An 11090-nucleotide genomic window follows, 5' to 3' on the forward strand; every position below is an offset into this window, starting at 1 on the left:
GGCTTCTGAATGTGAAACCTCCCCAGATGTGGAGCTGTCATCATAAGCTTTCCAAGATGAGCAGTAATCTAGGAAGCAAAATATTGTGACAAACCTGTGGCCATCTAGATATTTCATGGTTGCCCACGGTGGTCACTCAGGTCACACAGTGAGGACAGAACTCACATCCCCCTCTCCAAAAGCACACTTAAGCTAAAAGTCACTCACCTCTAACTGTTAAAACTATAGGGCCCAGGAGCCACGGTGAAGTAGTTCTGATTCCAACAAGCAGAGAACATGGTGGACATTAGCATTATGAAGTTCATCACAATCTAGATTGCTCCCCAAGTAAACTTGGTGGTTTTTACAGACCTAGGACATTCCAGATGTGACCTCAAGTGTTGACATGTGTCAAGGTTCCTTCCCCACTCTGAACTCTAGGGTACAGATGTGGGGACGTGCATGAAAGACCCCCTAAGTTTATTCTTACCAGCTTAGGTTAAAAACTTCCTCAAGGTACAAACTTTGCCTTGTCCTTGAATCCTATGCTGCCACCACCAAGCGTGTTAAACAAAGAACAGGGAAAGAGCCCACTTGGAGACGTCTTCCCCGCAAAATATCCCCCCAAACCCTACACCCCCTTTCCTGGGGAAGACTTGATAAAAATCCTCACCAATTTGCATAGGTGAACTCAGACCCAAACCCTTGGATCTTAAGAACAATGAAAAAGCAATCAGGATCTTAAAAGAAGAATTTTAATTAAAGAAAAGGTAAAAGAATCACCTCTGTAAAATCAGGATGGAAAATACCTTACAGGGTAATCAGATTCAAAACATAGAGAAACCCTCTAGGCAAAACCTTAAGTTACAAAAAGACACAAAAATAGGAATATATATTCCATGCAGTACAGCTTATTTACCAGCCATTTAAACAAAAGGAAATCTAACGCATTTCTAGCTAGATTACTTACTAATTTAACAGAAGTTCTGAAGAGCATTCCTGACCTGTTCCCGGCAAAAGCGTCACACAGACAGACAGACTGACCCTTTGTTCCCCCCCATCCAGCTTTGAAAGTATCTTGTCTCCTCATTGGTCATTTTGGTCAGGTGCCAGCAAGGTTATCTTAGCTTCTTAACCCTTTACAGGAGAAAGGGTTTTGCCTCTGGCCAGGAGGGATTTTATAGTTCTGTATACAGAAAGGTGGTTACCCTTCCCTTTATATTTATGACAACATGATAACTCACCTTCTTGTATATACCTGGGTGGAGACATTCTAAAGAGATAATTGACAGAGTGGATGTCATCAGGGTAGGTTCTATCACCACTCCTGTCACTGTGGTATCTGGGTTTCCTGTGGCCACTGGCTTGGATAGGGTTTGCATGGTGATCTCAGAGCTGCCCTAACCTGTCCCAAAGTCCAAACTGGCTCTAGCAGCTCCCAGGATTAGGGAAGGAGCATTGCCTCCCCCTGTGGTCTCTGAGCCAATGACTCTGGGCCTAGAATGAGCATTTACGTCCTTCTGTGAGTAAAGAAGACTCAGTTTTGGTGGATCTAGGGAGAGGAAGAGAAGAATGCCACCCTCTCACTATCTTCCTCTCCCAGGTTCAATACATTCCAGTGAGAGGATGAAGGGACTGTAAGCTGCTAGACAAAGTCATTCAAAAATGCCAAGAACACTGAGATCCATGCAAGAACATTGCAAAGGAAAGAAATATTTTCTTTACCGGAAGGAGGCCAGCTCCTACCTAATAGGGCTAAGCCATGTGATTTTGGAAAAGTTTAACAAACTAATTAGAGGCCAAATGATCTGTGTTATAACTGACCCAGGGAGGTGATTGGAGCCTGGTAACAAAGGCCAGTTGTCCTTTACGAGTACTCCTGTGACTCCATTCCATCCCCTCTGATGCGCTCTGTGCGGTTGGGGCTCTGTGAGAATTTGGGTTGGGAGCCTCACCAGCAGCAGTTTCTCTCTCTCTGCTGCATTTTCCTCCACTGGGCCCTTGGACTTCCATACTGAACTTCATCTGGAGTTAATTCTACTTAGAGCAGCATCAATTCCTGCTGGCCCCTCTGCTACTATGCAACCATGGGAGGGCTAGTCCAAGGTGCTACCATTACGAGAGGGTCCAACTGTCCATTCAGACACATCTGCCAGTATGGGACTGAGGTTCCCTTCCTCAATTATCACCAACACGTGTTGGGAGGCCACCCCAACTCCTTCGTCCCCCTCCCCAGCCTCTCCCTCCCTGAGGGGACAATCCCTTGGAAACTCCAATAGGACTGCCTGTAATAATGTAGAAAGTGAGAGTATGTCTGCATGCGTGTGTTATCACCCTCTAGCAACGGGACATACAGGGGGGCTAATGATACCAACTAAATGAGTTTTCAGGAGATAGCAGCCTGTGTTTGGCAAACTGAAGGACCAGAATTCTAATCCAGGCTCCCCAAATCGGAGTGATTTACTAATTATCTCTTAACTAATTATTAGCTCTAAAAGTGGCACCAGTCATAGCCTCTTCCCACAGCATGTTCTGTGTATCTGATCACTTCCTATAGCCCTAGTTCTAATTTCCACCAGCCACAAATGTCCTTTGTTTTCCATTTAGTTTTAGCTAGTGATCCCAGAAAATGGAGCTGACAGCAGGATATTCATTTTTGTCAATAGCCTACCATTACCGAGACACTTACATCCACCAGATTACTATATTTATTCTTCTCTTCTTCTGAGATCCATAAAAATATCTGTGAGGGATAGGAAAGTTTCTATGCCATAGATATATGTCAATGGACATATACTGGTCTGGCTTGGACTAGCCTCTAGTTATCTAAGCTAGGATAAAATAACTAGTGCTAGCAAGCTTCACACTTCAGGAGAAGGAGTAAATCTACTACCTCCTTAGTACAGTGTTGCACAATTAGGTGTGTTCTGAGGGTTTTAAAAGGAAGCATTCTCCAGTGGCTAGAAGCCAGGGTTTGGAATTCCTGAGTTATAAATACTGTGTGACCTTTGGCAAGTCACTGCACTTCTCTGTTTCAATATCCCCTTGTGTAAAATGTGAGTAAGAACAACACCTGCATTACAAGGGTGCCATGAGGGTGAAATAATGTTTCATACAGTGCTCTGCAGAGGTAAAGCAATATAATTTTGCAAACCCTGAGTAGTCCCACTAAAACAACTGGAACTCCTCATGTGAGTAAGGACTACTTGTAGGAGTTAGAATCTTAGGCTTTGTCTACACCTACAGTGCTGCAGAAGCACAGCTGCATCGGTGCAGCTATGGTGCTGCAGTACGTCTAGTGAAGATGCTCTAAGGCAACAGGAGACAGCTCTTCCATCAGCATAACAAAACCACCTCCGCATGCGGCAGGACCGATTACTCCTGAGGGCATTCTGCGCCAAAAAAATTAAAAATTCTGTGCACAATGTTTTAAAATGCTGCACATTTTATTTGTCAAATAAATGTGGAGGCTCCAGCATGGCATTGGGGAGCACAGGCCACTGGCTGCACAGAGGTGGGAGATCACTGTCCAGCTTCCCCCCTCCCCCAGGACATGGACTCAGCAGTTTGGTTGCACCCAGCTCTGACATAACACAAGGACCGGGCCAGCCCCAGAAATGCCCCAGGGCCCTGCACCTCTGTGCCAGGTGCACCAGGAATGGGTGGGCAGGCTCAGCAAGGGAGGATCCAAGTGTGGAAGGGGTTCATGTGGGGGGATCCAGGTGTGGGTTGAGAGGGTTCTGTGTGAGGCAATCTGGGTGCAGGCAGCTCAGTGGCAGATCCAGGTGCGAAGGGGATCTGGATGCACAGGGGCTTGCTTATTGAGGGGTTCTAGGTGCAATGGTAATGGGACTCTGCAGGGGGTCCAGCTGAAGGTGGTTGGGGCCCAGTGGTGGAGGCCTGGGGGTGGGGAGAATAGAGCTTAGCGGGGCGGCTGAGTGTGGGAGGCTGAGTGGGGGGTCCAGATGCTGGGGGAGTGGGGCTCAGTGGGGTGGGGATCCAAGTGCAGCTGGTTGGGGCTCGGTGAGGTGGGGATCTGGGTGCAGGTGGCTCATCGGGCTGGTCTAGGTGCAGAAGAAGTGGGGCTCATCGAGGAGGTTCTGAGTGCAGAGAGGTGAGGCTTGGGGGGAGAGTATAGGTATGAGGGGATCTGGATGCATGCAGATTGGGTGGTTGGGGGAGAAGCTCCCTCTACAGGGATCCCTCCCCCTGCAGCTGAGGTGCAATAGATGCAGGAAATGGAGGGGAAAGAGTTTACAGAGTTTCCTGCAGCCGGGGGAGAATTCTGAGGGTGGGTCTGACCCTGCCCCAGATGCCATGTAGGGGAAGAGGAAGTCCTGTCCTCCCCAGCCCAGCCGGGACTAGCAGCTGAGCCTGACAGGGAAGGAGCCACCAGATGGGTCTTTCCCAGTCCTACCCCCTGCCCCATAGTGATTTACCTCTCTGCCAGCTGCCCTAGGCACCCAAAAACATACTGCTGGGGAGGGATGCATGACCACTCTTTTCAGAGTAACAGCCGTGTTAGTCTGTATTCGCAAAAAGAAAAGGAGTACTTGTGGCACCTTAGAGACTAACCAATTTATTTGAGCATGAGCTTTCGTGAGCTACAGCTCACTTCATCGGATGCTTACCGTGGAAACTGCAGCAGACTTTATATACACACAGAGAACATGAAACAATACCTCCTCCCACCCCACTGTCCTGCTGGTAATAGCTTATCTAAAGTGATCATCAAGTTGGGCCATTACCACTCTTGTGACTTATTTTGCTTCCCCATCAGAAAGCCATTTTTCTGCAGGGAAGCAAAGAAATCTGCAGGGACATAACTTCTGCACATGCGCAACGGCACAGAATTCCCCCAGGAGTATACCTATATTGACGGGAGAAGCTCTCCAACTAACATAGCGCTGTCCACACTGGCACGTATGTCGGTGTAACTTATGTCACTCAGGGGGGTGGTTTATTCACCCCCCTGAATGACATAAATTCTGCCAACATAAGCTGTAGTGTAGACATAGCCTAAATATCAACCTTAAGCTCTTTGGGGCAGGGAACATCTTTAACACTTTATGTATGTATAGCACCTAGCACAATGGGGCTCCGATACTGATTGGTGCCTCCGGATGCTGCTGCAATATAAATAATAATCATCTGGAATTAGACACTGCTGGAAACAGGATACTAAATGACCAGGATGATTGGTATGTCCCAATAAGACAGTTGATGCATCTTACTGGAGGTTCAGTTACCTACAACAAAAAATTGTGCCAGCCCTCACTAACCATCCTCATGTCAGGAGTTCAGAGAAGAGCAGCAAAACTGACTCAGTGACTGGAGGAACAGATTTATGACGAGGTACAGGAATGCTACTTAGTATTTATAGAGTGCTATTGATCTGTAGATCTCAAAGCTCTCCACAAAGGTGGCTTAGCACTAGAAGCCTCATTTTACAGATGGGAACACTGAGGCATAGTGTGAGAAAGTGACTTGCCCAAGGTCACTCAAGGAGCCTATGGCAGAGAAAGGAATAAAACCCAGGTCCCTTGAGTCATAGTCCATTACCCTAACTGCTGGCCAAGGCTGTCCGACAAAAAGGATTTAATGCCATCTTGGATCTAGGCACTAAACAGTAGCTCTAATCAACAAGATGCACAGCCTGCAAATGAGAGGAGAAAGAGTTCAATGTCTAGCCTGGCTAAGCAACTAATTAAGGGATGTGATAACTGTCTACAGATATTTGAAAAGTGCAAACAGCGAGGAGGGAAAGCAATGGGGAAGGGGGTGGAGGTGATGACTAGGAATAAGGGCATGAAATTAAGAGAAAACTGAATACGAACATCAGGCAAAAGTTGCAGCCAATGAGATGTATTAGATTGTGGAATAAATGCCTCCAAGAAGTAGTGGAGGCCTATCTTTTGGCACATTTCAAGTTAATCTGGCCCTAATACTAATAAACACACATTAGGCACAAGAATGGATCGGCTGTCTAAGAGGTCTGTTTCATCTGCAGAAACTATGAGAGTAGATATGGCTTGAGTTTCTCCTCTCGGCTTTCTTTCAAACAGCCACACACACCTGGTTTGTTAGTTAACAGCAACCATACGAGAGACTAGCAAAGAATGACTCTCATGGACAGTAATAGCTTCTTGTTGTTCTTCTGGCCGTGTCAAGTACAAATTGTCACCAGATGAGCATAATCCTTTGCCCTCCATTAGGGAAGCACACTGGCAATATTATCTCACCTTGGAAGTCCTCAGAGTATGGACCACTGCTGGGTTACAAGTGGAAAGCATGCTGGGATGCTGCAGTTGAGCCCACTTCTAGCTTTCCACCACCCCACGCCCAAAGGAAAATGGTCCTCCTATCACTGTCTGTGGTTTTGGGATCTCAACATCCAAGGCAAGGTGATCTGGTCAGGTTCTGGATGCCCTCATCTTCCACTGACTCAAAAGGAAGTGCTCAGTACCTTACAGGTTCATATCATTATCCACAGGAAAGGGAAGGGAAAAAGAAAAGTGACTCAAGCATAGAGGTAAGAGCCCATTTTAAGATCTATGGCTGATCTAATATAATTCCTTGAGCTTCTAAAGCATCTTCCACCTGATGCTCTCAAACGCTTTGATAAACATAAATGAATTAAGCCACATAACATCCCCAAGAGGCAGGCATGATTATCATTATTTTACAGATAGAGGAAGCAGACCAAACATACCACAGAGAGATGAAGTGACTTGCTCAATGTCACTCAGCCAGTCAGTGGCAGAGATGGGAACAGAATGCAAGTTTCCTGACTCCAGGCCTGTGCTTTAATCACTAGACCACATCTCCCACTTTGAAAGATTCTATAAACATGCCTACTCACTGCTGCCAACTATTTTAGGAGTGATATTATGAATGCAGAAGAGGGCACTAGTTTACATGGAAGAGGAGGGAGTTCAATTGAAATTCAAGTTGAGAATGTAACTAAAATGAACTGTCTGGTCTCAGTTTATGGTTTATAGATTGTAAGCTCTTTGGGGTGGGGACCATCATGTTTTCGCATGCGTATTCATTCAGCGCCTGATATAATGGGGCTCTGTCTGGCTGAGGTCTCTAGGCAATACTGAGACATAAATGTTAATCAATAATAATAAAATATACTCCTGGTGTGATGCACAGTCCTGGCATCCATAATTCCAAAGCAGAGACACTTGCAGAGTGGTTTCCATAGAATAACAATCAGCTCTTGGGGCGGCAGGGACGGGGAAGGACAGGTGCGGTTTTAAAGTGTGGTTCTGCTCTGAAAAGTGACCGGGCTGCAGGCACAGTCTGACAAACGCACCACATCAAATGCACTCAGTTTGCAAGTAAAGGGATGATTATTCTAGCTGCCCTGGACTGTAAATTAAACCTGACATCTGAGACTCAAGCTGAGTTTTTTCCTTATTGTGCACCATCACCAATAGCAAAGGTTCTGCTGGCCAAATCAGGCCTCAGGGACATCAGGGCAGCCCGCAATGACAGCTGTAGAACCTCATGGTCGGTCTTCAGTAGGTTTGCTCAGAAACTGCCCAGAAACTTAGCAAACAATTCTGTGGGTGATCCACAAAAAATAATAGAATAGGGCTCATTCTCTCATAGCCGTGTTGGGTTTGGAGGGCTAATGGGAGTAAAGAGAGACAAAGGTCAGTTTTGACTACTTCAGTCAGGAGATCTGACTCTGAGCACATGTGGAGAGCAGATCCGCTGAGTATGGAGATGCCATCTTTACAAAGCACAACAGAACCTTTAAGGCCTCAAAACTCTAACTTCAGATCTCTTAACCACTATGCACAGCTCATTACAGTCATATAGTTGTCTCTGCTTTGTGCTGATTTGGTGGCTGAAAGCTCTATGTGGTTTCCAAAGCAGCTATCTCTTTCTGTCCCTCACAAACTCAAATGTTCAGTCCAGTGTTGGGGGTGGAGGGGGAAGGGGCGGGAGAAGTGTACCTTCAATTAAAATAAGTTTCCCAAAACATTAAATAGCAGATATGTAACAAAACAGTGTGACATTCATACTTTTTGCTGCTATGCCTCCAAACCATTTTACAGCAACCTGTCAGATCTGATCAGACTTGTTTATTCTGCATATAAATGTAGGACCTGAGGCTGTCTTGTTTCAGAAAAGACAGAAAAAAGCACATATTGTCCCTGGCAGTTGCTTGGTTTTTACAACAATGGCAATGCCTTGTTAACTCTTTATTCAAATCAAAATTATTTTAACTGCTCTGTTACATTACAAAGTGCGAACAATTTTGCTTGTTGCATTGGCGTGGATGGCAACCCAATTAAAATGGAAAATAAATAAATAAATAAATAAATAAATAAAAACATGCCATGAAAGAAACAAATCAAGTGATTTATAAATAGCATCTTGGAAATCTCAGATAAGCTAATGATAACGGATTAGAAGGCAAGTGTCCCTTCTGGCTACAGTTTACAAATTCTTATCTGCTTAAGGTTGCTCTAGAAAGATTTCCAGCTGACCACATTACTCTTAAAGATAAACCTTTCCTGGCAGTTTACAATTGCATATCAACTACTACAGCATTGTGGGTGCTTTCATGTTTGCCTTGGTAGGGGATGACTGGTCATTCTTTCGGAATCAATGGCCTCTCCTTGCCAGTCTCATTTTAAATACAGCAATTGTCTGCACTGAATTTCTGATCGACTCATCAGTCCATCATAGGACTGTAAACATTCTTGGACATCTTCTAGCAAACCCATTTAAAAAGCCTTGACAATAGCCCTCAGTTCCTGCAACAACTGTTCCAAATTATCCACTGGGGGGTGGGGGAAGAATCTAAGTTCTCACGGAGGTATCAGAAAATCCTCCTATTTAATAACTATAATGATCATCATCATTAATCCACAGCACCTTTCAACTGTGGAGCTCAAAGCTCAGTAGAACAGTGGGTGAACACTAGTTTCCCCATTTTACAGACTGAAAGCAAATTCTTTAGCACATTGCCTGAGGGGAAGCAGCAACAAGTTTTAATGATTAAGAGAATGGCTATGGAAATCGCATCCTTCTTCCAGCATCCATTCTGTATGGGTGGGTCTCTGACATACTCCCTTGACTTCATTCAGTGCCTTGGGATATGAAAATATGGACACTCAGGGGCCAATTCATGATTCTGCCCTGACTTATGCGCTCTGAGAGGGTAGCATGAGGGGAAAGATAGAAAAGAATTAATGCCACTGACCCCCAGTCCTGACCACCTTACTCATGCAAGTCATCCCATTGGATATGGCCCTGGGAGCATACAAATGTAGCTCAGAAATGAGATTTTAACATGATGGTGGGGGCTGAGGAAGAAGAATAATCCTGGCTCAAACTGGAATAGAAGCCCCAGATATCCTTTGGTTCTCCAAAATGGGGTGATGGTCCATCCCCCCCCCCATTACATTTCTTGGGTAACCACAAAGACAGCATGTGTCTCGAACATGCTGCCCCTCACTTTCTTTAAGCCATCCTTCATCATTATTCCCACTATAGAGAATTAAAAGACATCGACAAGGCCATACCTGTCTGAATGAAGGGAAGGTGTGGAGGGGCATGGTGATATAAATGGCAAATTGGGCCTGAATTGTTGCCGTATCAATGATATGCCTTTAGTCATTGGGGTGAGAAAGCTGATTGCCTTGAGTGTCTAACCTTCTGGGAAGTTCATTGGCACCCAGATGGTCTCAGCTACAAGTGTCCCTCCCCACCCCACTTGGGCTTCCTGGACTAATGCCCTGGGGGAGAGTTTGTCAAATAGGTGCACACTGAGACAGGCAAGGCGGGGGAGGGATCCTACCCCCTGAGCCTCTCTAAGACATAATGTGAGACTCACTAAAGAAAGAGGAAGGGGGCTTAAAGACCAGTAGCACAGAAACTAACAATCAACGCAACCTCTTGCTCCACAGCCAGCCCCCACAGATAGCCCCCTCCCTAGGCGCAGTCACGCAGGATGGGGTACCCCTACCTTTCAGGTGGACCCTGTGGAATCTGCTCTGGTTGCCTCTGGGCAGTGCAGGGATGCTGGAGAAGCTGTTACCCATGGCATCAAAGGCAGAAGAGAGCAAGCCAACAGCTGGAGGGCGTGTGTGCGTGGCGGGTTCCCCCTTCCTGGGGCCCTGCCGCCGGGTGGGTGCCTGCGGGGGACCTGCCGCTCTGCTCTGCCTCAGCTTCTCTCTCCCTGGGCTGCGGCGTCTCCTTTCCCTTGCTGTCACTTTAGAGCTGAAATCCCCTTTTGTCTTCTCTTCCTCCTCCTCCTCCTCATCGATGGGGATTACTTGGCTCCCGGGGCTGCGGGGGGGGGGGGGGGGGGGTGTCGGAGGAGGGAGCGGCTGCCTGCTTGGCTCCAATGGGGCGGGGTGGGGGAGGGTGGGGGGGGGCTCTGATCTTCCTGAGGAGACTCTGGTTCTAACCCCCCCCCCCCCCGCCCTTTACGGCTCAGCCTCCGAGTCCTCCCCTGCTTCTCTCTCTTTGCGCCTCTGCTTCTCTCCCCCGCCCCCGCTTCGCCCCACAGGTCGCACCTGGCTTCCGCAGGCCTGGCCCCCCTTTCCCCCCGCCCCGCCCGGCGCCGGAGCCGCAGCCCCAGCCTCTCCTCCTGCGCCCCCGGCGAGCCCCTGCCTGCTCCCCGCGGGGGCCGCAGCCTCCCTCCCGCCCCCCCCCCCGCCGCCCCCTCCCGTTGTTATGGTGACAGCTGTCTGTTCATACAAGTCGCTAAGGGACCAAGGGTCACGTGGGCCGGCCAGATGTGCCACCTCTGGAGCGGCGCGGGCTGAACAGCTGGGGCGCGCTGGGGCTGCGGCCCCGCTCCCCCGCCCCGCGGCGCTTCCCCGGGGCCGGCCCGCCCGGCAGGTGCCAGCCCCATTGCCAACGCGGGGGGGGGGGGGCTGCTCCGGGGGAGCCGGTGGGTGTGTACACACCCGAGGACGGGTAAATTCAGAGTGTGTGTACACACCCAAAGACAGGTGAGGTCGGGGGGGGGGGTGTACCCGTGTGTCTACACACACCCAAGGACAGGTGAGTTGAGATCGAGTGTCTATGTGTACCCAAGGGCAGGGAGTGCAGGGTATGTGTGTACACACCCAAAGACA

General features: G+C 47.9%; 1 protein-coding gene across 2 annotated transcripts in view; it reads right to left on the bottom strand.

Moving 5' to 3' along the window:
• Positions 1–10310, bottom strand: part of NEURL1 (neuralized E3 ubiquitin protein ligase 1) — a 282729-nt gene extending 272419 nt beyond the window's left edge. For both annotated transcript variants that reach the window (XM_075131090.1, XM_048856167.2), the window contains exon 1: positions 9971–10310. In XM_075131090.1, the coding sequence (XP_074987191.1) occupies positions 9971–10046 (76 nt within the window). In that variant the 5' untranslated portion in view covers positions 10047–10310. The remainder of the gene's footprint in view (positions 1–9970) is intronic.
• Between the last annotated feature and the right edge of the window lie 780 nt (positions 10311–11090).

Source organism: Caretta caretta, chromosome 7 (assembly GCF_965140235.1).
Source record: "Caretta caretta isolate rCarCar2 chromosome 7, rCarCar1.hap1, whole genome shotgun sequence".
NCBI lineage: Eukaryota > Metazoa > Chordata > Testudines > Cheloniidae > Caretta > Caretta caretta.